Below are 21,513 nucleotides of genomic sequence, written 5' to 3'. Positions count from 1 at the left end.
GGTTGTTGAAACAACTTTCACCTCAATATGTTTCCTATGTAAGTACTGTTTTGCCACAAAATTTTAGGTTAAACTCAAGAATGATCAAGTCTGCTCTAAAAGCTAGTGTCTAAAGCCATTCAGTATTTGATAACAGTGGTTGAGGGTGGTTGTTCTTATTCAGAAAAATTTCAATTTTGGTCCCGAGCTAAGAAACTTGCAGTAACATTTATGGTATCACTGCTAAGTCATTGAATTGTGGCTTGGTAGAGCAAGTCAGGATAGTCAGCTTCTATTTCTGACAAAAACTCACAAAACAATGATTGTTAAGTCCATGAGAATAAATGAAGTTCACCATTGATAACACCAGTTTTGTAATGTATGATAGATTGAAGTATTTTGTGCAAAGTACCTACTGATGAATCACAATTGGTTTATGCCTTTTTATGTTCTGCATGTATTTTTACTATCAGTTGTAACGTATCTTAGCTGATTCTATCTCAAGTTGTACTGAATTAGTGTTTTCTCATCTTCTTTGAAAATATCCTCTCCTGTAGTTGTTTGATGCAGACCAGTCACCGAGACTAAATTTTCAGTCCAACTTGGCATGGATTTCTTGAATAAACGACAACTGAACAGTATGGGTAACATCTGTTTACTCATCAAGAGCCTGGAAAATCACTCAAAATCATCTGCATTGTTTTTAATTGACTATCAACATTGCTCCAATGTCCTCAACTCTGAGCAACTGTTCTCACTCAAAGACTACGAGTCTTAAACAAGTTTGTTTTCTGGACACATTTCTTTGGCTGCTTCGATTAAACATAATCAATTCACAAGTAATAAATGTCTTTCTCTGCTTGGATAACAAATGAGCCACTCAGAAACTTACTTTGGTTGCAGCTTCATTTTCATTTTTCATGAAGAAATTGTGAGAATGTTAGATTGTTAGAGATCATTAAAAATACCTAATTTTGGGGGCGCCTGGGTGGCTCAGGTCATGATCCCAGGGTCCTGGGATCGAGCCCCGCATTGGGCTCCCTGCTCAGTGGGAAGCCTGCTTCTCCCTCTCCCACTCCCCCTGCTTGTATTCCATCTCTGTCAAATAAATAAAATCTTAAAAAAAAAAAAAAAACCCAAAACCTAATTTTTCTGACCATTGCTTTCCTATGAGGGATAATGTGATGAGTGCTTAGTGTGGTGGTGCCGAAGCATACTGTCTTCTTTCGGCAGAGCTCCAGTGCTATTCTATAATAAACATGTTTTGCCACCTAATTTGGTTAAAATAATTCACACTCCACTATGCCCTAAAAGCATGACATTCAAAATTCACTTTTTTTCTCTCTTCTTGTTTTTGTTTGATGTGAGGAGTATGCACTGGTAAAAAAATTAAAGTTTAAGGTTTTTAAATAAAATGCTACAATACGGAGATATGCATAGAGCTGGGAATGCTGTCATGTTCCAACCACATCACTGCAGTGTGTCAAGCAGCATGCCAAGGGGTAAGACATGAGGGTGCCACATACACTTTCTGTCACAACTACTCAACTCTGCCATCATTGCCCAAAAACCGGTGTAGGCAATCTATTTTTAAAAATGAGTGTTTCTGGGGCTCCTGGGTGGCTCAGTTGTTAAGCGTCTGCCTTTGGCTCAGGTCATGATCCCAGGGTCCTGGGATCCAGCCCCACATCGGGCTCCTTGCTTCACGGGAAGCCTGCTTCTCCCTCTCCTTCCACCCCTGCCTGTGTTCCCTCTCTCGCTGTCTGTGTCCAAAAAAAAAAAAAAAGAGTTCCTGCATTCCAATGTTAACTATGAACACTCAATTTGAAATTCAGAAAATTTTCATGTTCCACAAAGTATTTTTTCAACCACTTCAAAATATGAAAGCCATTCTTAGCTTGTAGGCCATACAAAACATAGTGAGCCAAATTTTGACTGTAGGGTATAATTTGCTGACTCTTGATCTAATGTATTGATTAAAAACAAAAAAAAGATCCGGAGTGCCTGGGTGCCTCAGTTGGTTAAGCGTCTGTCTTTGGCTCGGGTCATGATCCCAGGGTCCTGGGATCAAGTCCTGCATCGGGCTCCCTGCTCCAGGGGAGGCCTGCTTCTCCCTCCCTCACTCCCCCTCCTTGTGTTCCCTCTCTTGCTGTGTCTCTCTCTGTCAAGTAAATAAATAAATAAATAAATAAATAAATAAATAAATAAATAAATAAATAAAATTTAAGGAATGGAAATTTCATAGTGCCCTAGTCATAAAATATCTCTTTCAGGGAAATTTATAATACTATGTGCACATATTAGAGAAGAGGAAAAGTCTCAGAACAATATTCTAAGCTCCCATTTAAGAAACTAGAAAAAGAGGGGCGCCTGGGTGGCTCAGTCAGTTAAGCGTCTGCCTTCGGCTCGGGTCATGATCCCTGGGTCCTGGGAATGAGTCCCGCATCGGGCTCCCTGCTCCACAGGACGTCTGCTTCTCCCTCTCCCACTCCCCCTGCTTGTGTCCCCTCTCTGGCTGTGTCTCTCTCTGTCAAATAAGTAAATAAAATCTTTAAAAAAAAAAATAGATACAAGGTAAAGAAAATAAATAGCATGTTCTTTATTCTCTGTAGATTTATGAAGGTTATAATCATCCTAGAAAAAAACAGTGATAGTAGTAATCAAGAGCAAAATAAGACCTCCTTAATTTTGATTATAATCTATTCTAGTTCACTAAATTTCTTTCCTAAGACCACCAAGCTTCCAGAATCCCCAGTCTGTAGAGTTCAACCTAGGCATTTGTAGGAGAAATGACAGTAAGTAGGAGGCCCAGGGATGAGAGATTTGCTGTGCCAAAGGAAAAGTAAAGATCAAAAAGTAATTTGAATGAACACAATCGTCAAGAGTCAGGGAAGCAGGAGGGAAAGTTGCTTGGCTTAGCAAGTGGTTGGAGGGCAGTGAGTTAGATATTGTAATTAGTCTGCTAGTCAGGAGTTCCTCTTCTCCTTATAACTCTCCTTATTTTTGTATAGATAACTATATTACCCCAATGTAGCACATGTACTTTGGGGGAAGCCAACTCCATCACTGGCTCTAGTAGTCAGGCCTAAGTGAACCATAATCCCACTCAAAAGACAGAGTTTTAAAAGATGGGCACTTAACTTAGTTAGGACCTATGGGACACAAAGAACAGTTTTGGGAGAATATCTGAAAAGCTCCCTCACTCCCCCAGAAACAACCCAAGCACAGTCTAAACAAGGAGGCAAAGCACATGGACTTCCATGAGTCAGTCTTAAGATAAAGCTGATACCATCTGGGACGCAAAATGCAAACAAGCAGATCTTTGATGATAACATGGAGTATGTAGGTCATACCTACTCTAAAACTGCCACACTACTGCCAAATTTCTCCTTTATTATTTAAGTAAATTTGCCCAGGATTTTTTCCTCTTGCAACCAGAAACATCTTAATATATCAGAGATGCAAAGACTCCTGATTCATCACAGGGAAACTTGAAAATATTCAACAGATGAGGTTATTAAGGTTAAATTCATATTTTTAACAGAAGTTGTTGTTATGTGCATTTACTCTAAGGCTGCAACTATTCATGAGCCAAGTTACAAGAGCAGAAATCCTTGATGTACAACCTTAGAGGAAATCATGTTAAAAAAACTATAAATGGGTGAATATACCTACCAGTTTGATCAGGACAGTCACAATTCACACTTATTTTCCTGCCATCATTATTACTAGAAGCCCATAATGCTCTAAAGCATGTTTTTTGGATTTGTAAAATATTCTCTTCAGAAAAGTAACAGTAATCCAAGGAAATGGCTGGAGACCTTTAAAAGGTAAAACGATTCCATCTTTAAGAACTGTGATTGGTTTATGAAGAAAGTGTACTAGGAAAAATGTCTGTGTCTATGAAGAATTAATACTTACTTTCGGGTGTCATTTTTTATTATAATTACATTATTGTAATTTCCTTCTACTGAACTGGTGCTATGGGGATGAATACTTGGGTCACAGGGACCCTCATCTGTAGTAAGAACAAGGTAATTCTTATGCACACATAATAGGGAGCAAGATTTGAAAGCACTGGCAGGTTCTTAAATACACAGATATTTATTCTATTATCTGCCACTATGTCTAAAATACCTCTGTCCTCCAAACTCATTTATTTAGGTTCTAATTTCTTTAGTCCTCTATTAAACTGGACTCCTACCACACTACCCACTAATGATAATATCTTAACAGAAGGGAACTGGCATTGGCATTTGGAAGCAAAGCCCCCAGGACAGGAGCAAGATGGAGTCAAGAAAGAAGGGGTACCTGGTGCTCAACAAGAGGCTGAAAAGTCAGGCTCTGCTTAGGGCATCCATGGCCTAGCTTACTTAGGCAACACCTGTCATTTGTACCTTTGTTTTCCTCCACAGATAATTCCACCTCAGAAGTCACAAAAGCTTGGAAAAAACCATACTTAATACTTATTATTGCTTTAGTACTACTTTCAAAGACTGTGTTCGTTTGGCTTTATGATGCTGTGATTTTTGTATAAACACACACACTGGTTAGATAATCAAGGTTCAGGGGTAAAAGGCAACCAGATAACCTTTTCCCACAAGATGGCCAGCACTTTCAGCGTCTTTCTGCACAGATGAGATAGGGCTGGGGTTGCAATGTCATGCCTAATCTGGGCTTCAGATCTGGAACCAGCCCGTGCGGGAAATGCAAGTGAAACCGCTGGAGCAATGCTGTGAAAAACAGGAACATCTCCATCCGAGCCAGCTGCTCTCCAAGGCAATGTCTTTTCCCTAAACAGAAAAGAACAGACACAATTTTTTAAAATCCATAGTATTTACCAAAATTTACGTCTACTATATGGGTACCATTCAGGAAATCTGGTATTTAAAGAAAGTTAGAGGCAGTTATGTTTATTAAAGAGAATAACAATTGGCACTTCAGCTCCCAGAGCCCATTTCTTTACCTTCTCTTGTCAGATCATGGGCTTCTGTAAGCTTATTAATCCACTTCCACACTTCCCTTGGACTTTGCAACACAGCCCAAGATATGCCATGAAAGACCCAATCTCAGGCATGCCATTTTGTTCTAGATCCAGGAGAAGTGTATTTCATTTCAAATGACTAAATGTGAACCCTTCCCCAATGAAAGGAAGAGTTTTCAGTCTGTCTTCCATGGGTCTCGTGGTCCGTGGACTTTTTCACAGACAGCAAGAGGAACCAAGCAATATTTTTGGAGACGAGGTACAATAAATAAGGAGCCAAAAAAGCTATGTTTCAGTTGCACTTCAAATTCTGATGTCATTTCTTTCCCCAGGTCTCAGTTTCTCAAGCTACCTATTACTGACTTCTAGCTCTACAAGTTTTGATTACAAGCTCAAATCCATAAGCAAAAAAGTTTCAGAAGAAGCCAGAGCTTCTCAACCATTTCTTTCTAGTTACTAAGTTAAGTGTTGAGGAGAAACAGGTGTTAATGACTTTCTAATTAAACCAGTCTCTCCTGTAAGAATCAATGCTGTGTTTTTAGAGTTGGAATCCTTAATCTACAACAGAATATTTCAGATTAAGATGTCATACATGATCAACCATTATCCTGTCCCAAAGTCGTGTCTCTGTGAAAGTTCTCTTACCTAGGGAAAAAGGAACCAAAGCCTCCTTCTTGGCAAAATATCCACTGCTGTCCAGAAATCGCTCAGGAGAGAATATTTCTGGGTTTCTCCAGTACTTTTCATCAAAGTGTACAGAATAAAGGTTGGTAATTACTGTTGTGCCTTTAGGAATGGAATAACCACGTACAACTGCATCTTCAGAGGTTGCATGGAAAATCCCTAATGGCACTATATTACAGAATCTTAAAACTTCATGCAAAACTGCCTCCGTATAAGGCATTTTGCTTTTGTCATCCCAAGAAGGCTTCCCAGTGGGTCCCATAACTAAATCGATCTCTTTCTGAACTTGTCCTGTCAGAGAAAAAGTGTTCCAGTTATTATGCAATTCTTAGAACTATATCCAAAGTAATTTCCCTTTGGGTAACCTATAATAAGTCAACAAGGTATGGTTACAACCAGATTCAGATTTTTCATTATCTGGGAGTTCTATCTGAAAATATGCCATATATTGTGTGCCACCAGAAACCAATGCTCTGAGTACCTTTGCTGTGAAAAAAAAAACACTAAAAGTAATAAAAATAAAAATTAAACAAACCTACAATTGAAATAACATCACTCTCAGCGAGGGAAATAGTGAAACATAAAACTTGAATTAAAAAAAAAAGCAGGGTTCAGGTCCTAGCTCTGCCACTTCCAAGGGCTGATCTTGGGCAAGGCAGCTAGTTAGCCTTTTCCCTCATTTTTATAAAACAGGCATAAGACCTATCTCTGAGGTTTTTACATGACTTGAGAGAACAGATGTGAAACTCTTTATAACTATGAAATGTTGGGGCGCCTGGGTGGCTCAGTCGTTGGGCGTCTGCCTTCGGCTCGGGTCATGGTCCCGGCGTCTGGGGATCGAGCCCTGCATCGGGCTCCCTGCTCCACAGGAGGCCTGCTTCTCCCTCTCCCCCACTGTGTTCCCTCTCTCGCTGTGTCTCTCTCTGTCAAATGAATAAATAAAATCTTTATTAAAAAAAACAAACTATGAAATGTTTTTCTTCTTGGCTAGCACAGCAGAAATTCCTAAATAAAATGCTCTGTACATAGCCAAAGACTCTAAAACATGTGTGAGTCCTAAATGTAGGGACAGTCCTGAGATCAAGAGGATCCTCACCTTGAATGTTAGGATAAAGGGCCATGAAAAGAATTGCCCACCGTAGCACATTGGTTGTAGTTTCGGTTCCAGCAATGATGAGTTCACCCACGGAAAAAATGAGGTTTTCTTTGGAGAAAGTACATGATGGGTCATTTTTACCTTGATACATCTCATCTAAATAAGCATCGACAAAATGCTGAGGTGACTGAGGCTTTCTGTTGATGGAAGCTTTTTCAATAAGCCTGGAGAGAAAATCATAGACCACAGCTGCATTTCTAAATAGCTGTTGATGTTTTCCAAAAGGTAAGATGCCAATCCATGGAAAGGCATTATACAGGAAGACTGAGGCACTGGCAGCCAGTTCCACATTTTCACTAAATAACTCAATCATGTGCTGAAAATCAGTGTCTTCATAAGTGAATCGTTCTCCAAAAATGATCAGATTGGTTATGTTTGAAACAGCATTTGTTATTAATTGTTTAAAGTTAAATGGTCTACCTTTGTATGTTTCAATAAAATCAATAAAAAATTTGGTTTCTTCTAAGATTTTAGATTCAAAAGACTTTTGGCCATATCCAAAATAGCGAAAGCTATTTACAGCTAATTTTCTGTGATCAACCCATCCTCGGCCATATCTGGAATTGAGTAAGCCTGGAAAAAAAACAAAGTATTAAAAAAACTTTATCATTCCTACATTCCTGTATCTAACACCTGAAAATGCTATGGAGTAAAAAAGGATGGTTAGTCATTTTTCTCCAAATTATCTTTCTATAAAACTAAAACTAGACCAAAAAAAAAAAAAAACCAAAAACTAAAACTAGACCTAGTGCTTGAGCCCTGCTCTTTGCTAATCATTAGCCACAGAATATTGTCAACAGATAAAGCTGGTCTTCTTTTTATCTGGAGACAGGCAGAAAAGACCTGTAATTCTCCTACCACAAGAAACTGGACAGTCCTATGTAATTCATCCTAGGTGAACTAGACCCGATGACTTTATTATCTAGCTATTACTCTAAGCCTCATCTACAAAAGACAAACCACTGCATGTTCTATGGGCAAATTTTATCTTGGACTAAGAAAACAACTGAAAACCATCCTTGTAGGATTAGAAAATTTTCTGTTTCTGTTTCTAGATTTTAGAACACAGATTCTCTCCTGTTAAAGGCATATGTTACCTAACAAGGTAACTCTGGAAGAGGCTAAGGAAGCCTGAATGAGGTGTCAGTGTGGTAGAAATACTCAAGAAAAAAGAAGGATACTATGAATTGAGTGTTTGTGTCCCAACAAAATTCACATGTTGAAGCCTAACCCCCAAAGTGATGGTATTAGGCGGTGGGGCCTTTTGGGAGGTAATTAGGTCATGAGGGTGGAGCCTCATGAGCTAGACTGGTGCCCTTATAAGAAACACAAGAAGAGATGACTGTTCTCAGCTGTGTGAGGATACAGGGAGAAGACATCTGTTTCCAAGCCGGGAAGTAGGCTCCTTCTAGACACCAGATCTCCTGGCACCTTAATCTTCGATTTCCCAACCTCCAGATCTGTGAGAATAAATGATTGTTGTTTAAGACACTAAGTCTGGTATTTTTACTAAAGCAGCCCGAACGAAGACAGGGCAAACATGAAACTCAAATTTCTAATGTTGATATTGCTGCCTTAAAGTTTCAGAGTCTCCACAGTATACTCTGCTCTTATGATGTGGCTACTACAGAATACATTCCTTTTAAATTATCAAGATGCAACCCTATGTTTATTGCAGAATTATTTACAATAGCCAAGATATGGAAACAACCCAAGTGTCCATTGATAAATGAATGGGTAAAGAAGATGTGGTATATATATTCCAAATGGAATATAACTCAGCCCTAAAAAAGAATGAAATCTTGCCATTTGCAACAGCATGGATGGATCTAGAGAATATAATTCTAAGTGGAATAGGTCAGTCAGAGAACGACAAATACCATTTGATTTCACTCATATGTGGACTTTAAGAAACAAAACAAAGAAAAAAGAGACAAACAATACAACAGATTCTAAAATATAGAGAACAAACTGGTGGTTACCAGAGGGGAGGTGGGTGGGGAGACGAGTGAAATAGGTGAAGGGGATTAAGAGTACACTTATGATGAGCACTAATATACGGAATTACTGAATCATTACATTGTATACCTGAAACTAATATGACACTGTTGTTAGTTATACTCGAATTTATTTTTTATTTTTTTTTATTTTTTAAAGATTTTATTTATTTGACAGAGAGAGAGACAGCTAGAGAGGGAACACAAGCAGGAGGAGTGGGAGAGGAAGAAGCAGGCTCCCCGCAGAGCAGAGAGCCCGATGCAGGGCTCAATCCCAGGACCCTGAGACCATGACCTGAGCCGAAGGCAGACGCCCAACGACTGAGCCACCCAGGCGCCCCTATACTTGAATTTAAAAAGTGATTTGCAAAAAATTAAAAAAAAATTACCTATCAAAGAAAAACAGGGGTGGGGCACCTGGGTAGCTCAGTCATTAAGCGTCTGCCTTTGGCTCAGGTCATGATCCCATCGAGCCCCACATCGGGCTCCCTGCTCGGTGGGAAGCCTGCTTCTCCCTCTCCCACTACCCCTGCTTGTGTTCCCTCTCTCGCTGTGTCTCTCTCTGTCAAATAAATAAAATCTTTAAAAAAGAAAAAAAGAGAAAAGCAGGGGCACCTGGGTGGCTCAGGTGGGTTAAGCATCCGACTCCATTTTAGCTCAGATCACAATCTCAGGATTGTGAGATTGAGCCCCACCATCAGGCTCTGAGCTCAGCATGGGGTACACTTAAGACTCTCCCTCCCTCTCCCTCTGCCTCTCCGCACCATGCTCTCTCTCTCTCTAAATCAATCAATTTTTTTAAAAAAAGATTTTATTTATTTATTTGACAGAGAGCACAAGCAGGAGGGAGTGGCAGGCAGAGGGAGAAGCAGGCTCCCCACGGAGCAGGAAGCCTGATGCGGGGCTTGATTCCAGAGCTTGAGCCCAGGACCCTGGGATCATGACCTGAGCCAAAGGCAGACGCTTAACCAACTGAACTACCCAGGCGACCCAAAATCAATCAATGTATAAAAAAGAGAGAGAGAGAGAGAGGAAAACAGTATCTTTAGCACATATATATAACATGCACTTTACTCAAAATTTCATTCATAATTGGTACATACATAATTGGTACCTTTGATGAAAAATGTCACTTTCTCTTGTGTACATGAGGTACCTATAAAATTTACATTTCAGCAACTTTTGTGCAACGGTTTTTGAATTTGGAGCTTATGATAAAGCTAACCATACAAAAGGGGGTCTTTAGTGCTGGCAGCCATCTTATGTTCCCATAGTCCATTGTCTTTTCTATACTCCCAGATGACCATTCAACAAATACTCATTCATCATGTATTTATGGAGCACCTACGGTGCTCCAGGCAGTGTTCTAAGTGTCACAGATATATCAGCAAACAAAAGAGGCAAAGATGCCTACTCATGGATCTTACACACTAGTGACAACAGGCAAATGAATGAATTATTACAGCAAGGAAGGAGACACAGGGTGGTCAGGGAAAACCTCACTGAGAAACTGACATAAGTAAAGATACAGTACATGAGGGAGTGAGTCAAGCAGATATGCAGGGAAAGATCCCTGCTTCGAGGGAACAGCTAGTGCAAAGCCCTACAGCAATGTATGCATATGAGATACATGTACAAGAGGATACAGAGGAGCCTTGTTATAACTCTGTGCTGGCCAAGCATGGGCTGAGCCCACTTATAGGGCAACTTTTACCCAAAGTGTGGGCTTTGAATTCTCAGTTCCAAGTTCAGTGCATATGTATTTACAAAAACACACAATTTTCTACTTCTTTTTCTCTTACTGTTTTTTGAAAATATCAAGTCAAATGCTTATTTCATCTTTATGATAAAAATAGTCCAAACTACAAAACTATAGCTTTGAAAAATATATAGTATATACTTTATCCCAAACGTTACCCTGATAACATCATCTTTCATTTTCACAATTTCTTTAAAGGTCTTCTATTATAAATTGTGCCATAATTTCTTCTTTGGCCTAAGTATTATTGAAAAGAGTATTAAGAAGCTGGAAATTTGTGTTTTATTTTATTGCTTTCAAGTATCATTATCCTCTGGCCTAACAATTTGTCCTTTAAAACTGCTGTTTTCTTTGCATTAGTTGATTTGCTTTGTAATTCAATATATGGTTAATTTTTATTTTCTTTTCAATTCTTTAGTCTATGTAAGGCAAATTTTGTTACATTTTTCTTTGAAATTGAGTGTGAAGCTCTCATTAAATTAGAGAGTTTTGGACACCATCATTGTAAAACCCTTACACTATTAAGTATTAAAACCACTGTATCTGACTTCAACATTCTAATTTAGGCTTTCTGCTCACCTATTCTGTTAACCTTCAGCCTTCCTCCCTTGTTGAATATCAAATCATCCAATGCTGATCAACACTAAACCAAACAGAAGCTAATCCTTTACACAAATCCCACAATTCTTCATTTACATGTCATACTGGTTAGTAGTTAAGAAAGGCTGCTTCACATTCTATTCTGATGGTAAAAATGTCACCAAGTACTCAAGACTGGCTTTAAAAACCACTCTTGATTCAAATGTGCATGCACATGTGTGTTCCTAACTTGCTTCACAAAACTTGCAGGTATCATTAAATGCTAATTCTTTAAAACATTATTTACAATATTTATTAGACAGAATTACAACAGCAAAATGAGCATGTACTGGTCTAAAATATGGGTGTAATGCAGCCTGAAAGGTCTTCAAATATTAAGTTCTGTAACCTAAATTAATTCTTTCCTGCTAATCAGTACAACAGAACCTACACTCTAAATACTAAAGTTACATCAAATAAGTAGTGTAATTTAAAATAGTAAATCACTAAATAGGTGAAAATAAACATACCTCCCATTTTTGTCATCTTCATGAATAAAGGAAGGCATGGTCTGTCTGCAAAAATCTCACTTTGATGAACAAGGCATTCCTTTACTACATCATAGCCATTTAAAACCACAGCTGATATACCTCCAAGATCTAAACTGAAGATCTTTGAGAAGAAAAGAAAAACAACATTTAAATGACAAAATGGAGAAATATAACTATGGAAATCCACCCGTGCTAAGCCCAGTTCTCCCAGTATTTGTTACTTCCCTGAAAATGGAAGGATTTATTATTCAACTGACAATGTTTTGAGTGCCTTCTCTCTACAAGGCATAGCAAACACTACGATTTCATTACCCGGTTAGTGCCTAAAGACATAATCTTATAAATGGTATAAGGAAGAGAGTACTGGGCTCATTAAGCCTGGGTTCTAGTTTAAGCTTTGTCATTAAACAAATATAGGACCCTGGGCAGAACCCTTAACCTTTTTGGCTTCAGGGTTGCCACAGAAAATACGATACTTGATTCAGATGCTCTTTTAAGATTCATTCCAACTCAATGCATTCAATGAGCTCTAGGAATCTCTTTTTATTTCCAAGATAAATGAGGAAGCAGCACCATCTATATATTATTACTCCAGGCTTAGATAGGGGAGGGAATTAACTGAGAGATAAATTTGAAGTATAAACATATTATAATTAGGCTCATTTGTATTTGGGTCTCTGAATTCCATGAAGTTAACAAAGATGGCCCCTAAGGGAATCTGACCCTGGAGAAAAGGCATTTACCACATAGGCACAGGCGGGTGCCCCTCAGCTAAAGGGAAGGCAAGACAGAAGATCCATCCTATGCCTTGCTGGAGCTTCTCATGTGCTTCATGTCAGGTTCACTTACAATAGAACACCTCCTGTAGTCTATTCTAGCTAGTCCAATGAGGGAACAATGCTACTTTATCAGTGGGGTGCAAAGACTGCTTATCTTCATCCTCTCAGGGCCTGGCTGAGAGCTTTTTAGGGCCAAAATACTGAGTCAACTCTCATCTCTTTGCAAATAAGTAGAGCAGATTTAACTATGGTTTACAATACTTTGGGGGGGAAAAACCCAAATAGAAGTTTAATGGAAAACATAAGTTCAGCAGAAGTAATTACAGGAAAAAAACATGAAGAAGACCTCCAAGTAGTAGCAGAAGCAACCCACTTAACAACGGAGTCTTTGGCAAAGGAATAGGCTCTGCCGACCAAGCAATAGGAACATCCAGAACCTTGGGGAAGTAGCATGGACTGCATGTGACAAGCAGTGGTATTAGTCAAAAGTGGCAGTGTAAGAGTTTCAGTGCCAAGAGAATGGCGACCAGCTGAGCAAATGTGGGGCTCTTTCAGTTCTCAAAGCAGTAATGGAATGGTCTTAAAGTAGTTTCCCAGAAGTGTAATTTTAACAGATAGAAAGTGAAAAATGCCTCCTCTTGTGTGTCTTCTCTAATCTCAATACTCTCTACTCTTAACACTCTTGACACCAGCTGTGTGGGTTTTCCACACCTCAGCAATTCTGGGACACCAGCTAGGTGTCCTAGAATTTAACTCAATTCTGACACTACCTACCTGGAGATCCCCCAAGTTAAGAGCTCAGTCCCACAGGACTGCTCCCTATCTCTACTTCAGATGCCATTCCCAAGTCCAGGTGCTTCTGACCAACAGGCTATAAATCAGAGGTTCCCACGACCTCTCCTCCTTGGGTCCTATTAATATGCTAGAGTGGCTCAGAGAATTCAGGAAAATAATTACTAGATTAACAGTTTATTATAGAAGGATACGACTCAGGAACAGCTATATGGAAGATATGCATAGGGAAGGTATGGGGAAAGGGGAGGGGAGCGGAGCTTCCATGTTCTCCCCAGGCATGCTCTCTATCCTCTACTCACCTCCACCTGTTCACCAACATGGAAGCTCTCTGAACCCCGTAATTCAGGAATTTTTATGGATGCTTTATTACCTAGGCACAATTAATTACATCGTGGGCCACTGGTGACTGCTTCAACTTCCAGCCCCTCTCCCTTTCCCAGAGGTAGTGGGGGTATGACTGAAAGTTCCAACCCTCTAATCATGATTGGTTCTCCTGGCAATAAACTCCCATTCTAGGGACTGTCCAAAAATTCCTTCAAGCGTAAACTCAGGTGTGGTTGAAAGCGGTTTGTCATGAATAACAAAAGACACCTTTATTACTTTTTACACTTAGGAAATTCCATGGAAAGGAACAAAAACCAAATATGTATTTATTATAAATCACAGTATCACAGCAGGAAAGGATGGTATCAGTGAATAGGCACCTGTTCTGATGCAGGACAACAAGACCGATGGAGGATGGTAGAAGACCCTGGGATTGAAAGCTGTGTTAATATGGAGCAAGAACAAACAGGAGTCATATTGCAGGGTAAAGCTATCAGGTGTGGACAGTATGGATTACAAAGACCAAGGAGGAGCCATGGTTTGCGCAAGTTGTTATACAATCCACCTTGACTCAAAAATTTGGTCCCTATTTGAGGGTAAAACTGGGGAAATTGTCATTTGAACTAGCATCTATTCTGGTATATGCTGTTTTCAAGGACTTTTGGTAAAGGTCTGTGAAACACTTTCCTTCCCTTCTAGAAGTCAGTCTGTGATCATCAAGTTTCTTCCCCTCCCTGCAAACCAGCTCTGCCCACAATTTTTCACTGTCTCAGGTAATGAGCACTCCATTCATCCTTCCAGCTGTTCAGGACCCAAATTACTGCCTGTGTCGACTCTATTTTTCTCCCCAGCCCCACATCACTGCTTAGAGTCACGTTGCTCCTATTTTCAGAATATAAACAGGAGATGGCAATTTCTTACCCTTCCATCCCTAACACTCTGATCCAAGCCACCTTCATTTTCCCTCATGTTATCACAACAGCCTCTCAACTTGTCTCTTTATAGGTGATTCTCAATATTACATACTCCTGATTCATGGCCTTTGTGCGTGTTCTTTTGGCCTGGAATGTTCTTCCCCTAGTTATTCCTAGAGTTTACTCCTTCATTTCCTTTAAGCCTTTGCTCCAATGTCTTCTTTGCAGTAAGGCCTGCTCTACCTCAGTTAAAATTCTACCCCTTAGCCTTCTCCATCTCCCTTCCCCTAATTTAGTTAACTTCACACTCTGTACTCTGATGTATTATATCATTTACTTATTCTATTTATATTGTCCATCTCCTCCCCGTCCACCTCAGCCCCCAGGAGAACATCAGCTACACCAGGACAGGGATTTTTACCACTGTTTTGTTTACTACTATATCTTCACACCTAGCACAGTACGTAGCAGATGCTGATAACTGCTAAGTATATGCTGAATTACTGAATAGTGGTGAAGACATACATTTAAGTATACTATTACACAACACCATGGGTGAAGGGCTAGTAAGAGAGGGATGTGAAAAGTGCCATTGATGAAAACTGATAAACACTTTTCAATCTTTGCTTGGGCTGTTTTCTCATTTGAAATGCCTCCCTTGACTGCCATACTGTCCAAACCATACCATGTCTTTAGGGAATATCCTCTACGAAGCCTTTCTTGGTGCATTCTCCTTCTGTTTATTCTGGGGATGCAAGACTGTTTCAATATTCAAAAATCAATCCAAGTGATGCACCACATTAACAAAATGAAAGATAAAAATAATATGATCACTTCAACAGATGCAGAAAAAAAGCATTTGAAAAAATTCAACATCTGTTCACAAGAAACCTCTCAACAAAGTGGGTTTAGAGGGAATATACCTCAATATAATACAGACAATATATGACAATCCCACAGCTAACATCATACACAATGGTGAGAAATTAAAAGAGTTTTTCCTTTAAGATCAGGAACAAGACAAGGATGTCCACTCTCACCACTTTTATTCAACATAGTACTGGTAGTCCTAGCCACAGCAATCAAACAATAATAATAATAAAAGGCGCCAAAATTGGTAAGAAAGAAGTAAAACTATTTGTAGATGACATGATACTATACATTGAAAACCCTAAAGACTCCACCAAAACACTATTAGAAGTAACAAATGAATAAGTAAAGTTGTTAAACTGATAAGAACAGATACTACACTTGATCTTAGCCAAAAGGCCGAGAAGCGATGAATAAGTTGTAGATCACAAAATCAATATACAGAAATCTGCTGCATTGCCATAACTAATAATGAAGTAGCAGAAAAAGAAATTAATAAAACAATTCCATTTATGGTAGCACCAAAAATGATATCTAGGAATAAATTTAACCGAGGAGGTGAAAAACCTGTACTCTGAAATCTATAAAACACTAATAAAAAAAAAAATTGAAGATGACACAAATGGAAAGATATTCCATGTTCATGGATTGGAAGAACCAATATTGTTAAAATGTCCATACTACCCAAAACAATCTAAAGATTTAATGTAACTGCTATCAAAATACAAACAGCATTTTTCACAGAACTAGAAATCCTAGAACAAATAATCCTAAAATTTATATTATATAAAAGACCCTGAAAAGCCAAAGCAATCTTGAAAAACAAAACTGGAGGTATTACAATCCCGGATTTCAAGATATATTACAAAGATATAATAATCAAAATACTATGATCCTGGCACAAAAATAGACACATAGATTAATGGAACAGAAAACAGGGCCTAGAAATAAACCCACGATTATATAGTCAATTAATCTACAACAAAGGAGGCAAGACTATGCAATGGAGAAAAGACAGTCTCTTCAATAAATGGTGCTGGGAAAACTGGATCAATACATGTAAAGAATGAAACTGGACCATTTTCTTATACCATATAAAAAATAAACTCAAAGTGGATTAAAGACCTAAATATGAGTCCTGAAACCATAAAAATCCTAGAAGGGAAGATAGAGAGTAATCTCCTAGTCACTTCCTTAGCAATTTGTTTATGGATAGGTTTCCTCAGGCAAGGGAAACAAAAGCAAAAATAAACTATTGGGACTACACCAAAAGAAAAACCTTTACACAGCAAAGGAAACCATTAAAAAAACAAACAAAAACAACAACAAAAAAACCTGAAAAGGCAACCTACTGAATGGGAGAAGGTATCTGCAAATGATATATCCAATAAGAGTTTGATATCCAAAATATATAAAGAAATTGTACAACTCAACACCAGAAAAATAATCTAATTAAAAATGGGCAGAGGACCTGAATAGGCATTTTTCCAAAGAAGACATACACATGTCGTAAGACACATGAAAAGATGCTCAATATCACTAATCATCAGGGAAATGTACATCAAAACCACAACGAGATATCACCTTATACCTGTCAGAATGGCTAGTATCTGGGGTGCCTGGGTGGCTCAGTTGATTAAGTGTCCCTCCTCTTGATCTCAGCTCAGCTCTTGATTTCAAGGTTGTAAGTTCAAGCCCCAAGTTGGGCTCCACGTTGGGCATGGAGCCTACTTAAAAAAAAAAAAAAAAAAAAAAAAAGGCTGGTATTAAAAGAAAAGAAATAATAAGCGTTGGCAAGGATATGAAGAAAAAGGTACCCTTGTACACTGTTAGTGAAAACGTAAATTGGTGCAGCTACTGCAAAAACAGTATGGAAGTTCCTCAAAAAATTAAAATTAGAAATAGTATACAGGGGCACCTGGGTGGCTCAGTCAGTTAAGTGTCTGACTCCTGGTTTTAGCTTAGGTAGTGACCCCAGGGTCGTGGGATCAAGCCCTGAGGCCAACTCTGTGCTCAGCAGGGAGTTTGCTTCCCCTCTCCCATTGCCCCTCCCCCAATGGCGTGTGCCCATGAACACTCTCTCTCTAAAATAATCTTAAAAAAGATAGCATACAATTCAGTAATTCCACTACTGGGTATTTGTCTAAAGAAACTGAAAACACTATTTCAAAAAGATATATGCACTATGTTTATTACAGCATTATTTACAATAGCCAAATATATGGAAGCAATCTAAATGTCCATCAATAACATGAATGTATGAAGAAGATGTGATATAATGTATACATATATAATGGAGTATTACTCAGCCATAAAAAAGATGAGATCTTACCATCTGTGACAACATGAACGGACACAGAGACTATTTTGCTAAGTGAAATAAGTCAGAAAGAATCTAAAAACAAAACCAACAAACAAAAGCAGAAACAGACCCCAAAATACAGAGAACTGGTGGTTACCAGAGGAGAGGGGGTGGGTGGATGGACAAAATGGATGAAGGTGAGTGGGAGGTACAAGCCTCCAGTTATGGAATAAGTCATGGGAATGAAAGGTTCAGCATAGGGAATATATGAAAAACATCTTCCTATTCTGCAAGACAGCATTTCACATAATTGGCTTTTTTTTTTTTAAAGATTTTTATTTATTTGACAGAGAGAGAGATAGCGAGAGCAGGAACACAAGCAGGGGGAGTGGGAGAGGGAGAAGCAGGCTTCCTGCCGAGCAGGAAGCCCAACACGGGGCTCGATCCCAGGACCGCGGGATCATGACCTGAGCCAAAGGCAGATGCTTAACGACTGAGCCACCCAGGCGCCCCACATAATTGGTTTAAAGATACTTTTTATGTTATAGGCCTAATAAATTGTTTTGCAATTAATAACCAAGAACATTTGAGTAGTTTACTGTTTCTAGCTATTATCATTATTCATGAGGCAAAATTAAAATTCAGAGAAAAGTTACACTCAATTCCTGGAGAACCGGAAGGTTGACAATAAAATATAAGAATTATATAATTTGCTTTACGTAAAACCACTTTCCCTTTAACAATGTCAACCATGAGAGCGGTGCAAGAACCTAAGATAATTCTCGTAAACACTGGTTCAAATAAAGACTTCCGCCCCAACCTGAAATACCACAATTGCCAAACGGCAACACCATACTATTCCTTCAAAGCACTCACAATTTGTGGTCGATATTTAGAGTTGCTCTCTCTCACTGGGCTCTAACTCCCTAAAGTCAGGTAGTGTCTGCCTTCCTCGCCTCATCCCCAGCACCCGGCCGAGCCGGGCAGCTTGTTGTTGCTGCGGAGGCCCGAAAGGATTCCATACAAAACAGGTGAGCTCAGCCCGGGCCAGTGCTCTGGAAACTTCTGCCTCCTTCCGAGGTTAGGACATCGCTCCAATCGCACGCGTGAGTTCCGGCCTCTTCCCCCGCAGGGAGCGGCGGTGCGCTGCGTGCGAGTCCCTCAGCCTTGCTGTGCGGCGCTTTCCTTCTCTGCACAGCGCGAAAGGCCGGAAGTGGCCGAGCCGGACGGTTGCGAGTTTACGTCGGGGCACCTCGGAAGGCAGGCTGGCCCACCGCCGCGCAGTCCCAGTGTTGGCTATGAGGATGTTCCTGGCCAGTCGGGCCGACCCCGCTCGCTTCGCTGTAGGACTCCGCACCGATTTTTAGTCATTAATTCACTCGTTCTTTCATAATTATTTTCCAGAGACCATCTTGGCCAGGGGCCTTACCTGCGCTTTCCCATCCCCATAGCAGACGCCTAGAGCAGCTATCCTTAGATGCAAACATTTAGGAACGTCCTATTAAACATTAATCTGGACCTAGAACTTGGATGCCCCATTTTCGCGAGAAGCCACGGGTAGAACCGCACACACGTCTAGCTCCCACCGGCTGCCCAAAACACCCCTCCGAACCACAGGCTTCCCAAAACAGCCCGGGGCCCCACTGCGCAGGCGCGGAGCACAATCTTGGCGCCCTCGGGGCCCATGCGCAGGCGCGCGAGCACTACCAGGGGATCCCGCCTGATCCCGCTAGGCGTCGGAAGGGTGGAGGTCCTGGCTGGGCGGGGTTCCCCTGGAGGGGCGCGGCCTCCAGGACTCCTACCCCCCGACTGGGGAAGCCTGTTCCCTCCAAGTCGCTAGTACACGGAAGGGAAGTCTAGACAGGTCGGGCCCAGAAGCGGCCGTCAAGTCCACCCCTGAGGAAGGCCCGGGCCCTCCCAGCCCGCAGCCCGTCGGGCTGTACCTCGCCGTACATCTGGCTCTGCTTTCTCATGTAGACGTGGGGGAGCTCGCCCGAGGCGGCCAGCGAGTAGATGTTGCCGATAAATGGCAGCCCCGACGGCCCGGGAGGGAAGCCAGTCGGCCGCCTCTGCTTCAGCAGCTGGCGGATCCCCAGCGCGAAGAGCAGCAGAAAGAGCGCGCCTCCGAGCGCCGTGGCGCATGCCTCAGCACCCGGAGGGTCCCACATCGCCGGGCCGGGGGCTGGTGCTACGAACCCCGGGGCCTTGGAGCTGGTTCGCCCTCCTGCCCCGCCGCATTCCTATTGGTCGGACACCCCGAGGTCCCGCCCCCGTTCCCTGGCCTTTGGTTGGCTGCTCCGGACAGTTACTCCTGGCTCTGTGGGGCTCAGAGTCTAGGTGCAGAGGCGGGTGCCACCCTTTGGATCTGGGCGTCGCTCCAAGCGACCTCGAGCCTCTGGGCTTTTCCAGGGTGTTGACCCCAGGGCTTGGGGAACGCTTCTGCACAACCTCCGTCACTGGGCTAGGAGGGTCCTTCCTCCCTTGCGGCCAGCCCTTTCTGAAGGTGAATTTTTAGGAACTATTAAATAAGGCACTCTTTTTTTTTTTTTAATTTTTTTTTTATTTGTTTATTTGACAGAGAGAGACACAGCGAGAGAGGGGACACAAGCAGAGGGAGTGGGAGAGGGAGAAGCAGGCCTCCCGCTGAGCAGGGAGCCCGATGCGGGGCTCGATCCCAGGACCCTGGGATCATGACCTGAGCTGAAGGCAGACACTTAACAACTGAGCCACCCAGGTGCACCTAAATCAGGTACTCTTAAATAACCTATTTAAGAGCGGAAAAACTGCAAAGGTTATCAGAACTCAGTCTTGAACTAAACCTGATAATCTTCCGAATTAACACTTGAGAACTGACTCATCAATATTAAAAAAAAAGATCTGTCCTCTTTTACTCATTTGTTCCTTCATCATTATGAGGCATTTTTGTATGTGTTCCCCTAAGAATTATGATTTCACGATATTTAGGTAACCTGAGTTAATCATGTATGTTTTCACTCCTTTCTGGTCTTCCCAAACTGGTTACTTCTTGGCAATCATTAGTCTGCAGTTGCCTAGGAATGGTACTTGATGTGGGAAACAAAGAAGGAAATGTAGAGAAAATCAAACGTCCTTATAACCTGCAGCCCATTGACAAATATTTGAGGCTGGAGGAGTGTAACATTCTTCCAGGAAACTCCCAACTTTCTTAATGTTAATGCCTTGCTAGAGGGAAGAATAACCTTGGTTTGACAATAGCAAGGCCTCAGGTATCCCGAGAGTCTTCTTTAGCATATGAACATCCTTTTGGAACTTCCCTTGTCTTTACTTCCTCCAACCTCAAAGTGTATAATCAGTTGCTCCTCCCAATCCGCCGGGGCAGTAGCTCTTTGTCCCCAGGGGTCCTTTAATTTAAAAAAAAAAAAAAAAATCACCTTTTTGCACCAAAAACATTTCAAGAATTCTTTCTTGGCCGTAAGCTCCGGATCCCAACAACACTACTCCAAAAACATGCCATTTGGCGCTGGAACATGGGGCTTTGAGTCTTTTTATCTGGACTCTGAGCCGCGGTGCCAACTTGGTGAGTGTTTTCCTCTACTTACTACTTAGTTTTCCTCTACCTTTACTCTCATTTCAGGGGCTTTTCAAGGAGTACAGTCTTATTAGAACGCTTTCATGTGGATTGCTCAGGCTGCAATCATCTAGCCCGTGGCTACTCTATGGGGAGGAGAAAGCCTGCCTTCTGGCTGATAGTAACCTGGCCTGAATGGTAATAAGACCCAGAAACTTGATGCCCTCTCTATTCCTGTCCTTATACAAAGTTGTCTGTCCTGGGCATGCGATGGCCACCTAAGTCACCAGGAT

General features: G+C 41.0%; 1 protein-coding gene and 1 pseudogene across 1 annotated transcript; both read right to left on the bottom strand.

Annotated features, from left to right (window-relative positions):
- Positions 1-2,662: 2,662 nt before the first annotated feature.
- On the bottom strand, positions 2,663-20,160 carry LOC118004151 (vitamin D 25-hydroxylase). Its single transcript, XM_034995337.1, has 5 exons — positions 19,617-20,160; positions 11,669-11,810; positions 6,744-7,376; positions 5,609-5,938; positions 2,663-4,772 (listed from the first exon to the last, which is right to left on the bottom strand). Exons 1-5 carry the CDS (start codon positions 19,839-19,841, stop codon positions 4,597-4,599), a joined length of 1,506 nt encoding a protein of 501 aa, XP_034851228.1. The 5' UTR covers positions 19,842-20,160; the 3' UTR covers positions 2,663-4,596.
- LOC118004329 lies at positions 15,675-15,782 on the bottom strand (annotated as a pseudogene).
- Positions 20,161-21,513: the final 1,353 nt, after the last annotated feature.

Source organism: Mirounga leonina, unplaced genomic scaffold (genome assembly GCF_011800145.1).
Source record: "Mirounga leonina isolate KUSES-001 unplaced genomic scaffold, KU_Mleo_1.0 Mir_92, whole genome shotgun sequence".
Classification (NCBI taxonomy): domain Eukaryota; kingdom Metazoa; phylum Chordata; class Mammalia; order Carnivora; family Phocidae; genus Mirounga; species Mirounga leonina.
The sequence above is the reverse complement of the archived record's forward strand: the minus strand, read 5'-3'. Positions and strand labels throughout refer to the sequence as shown.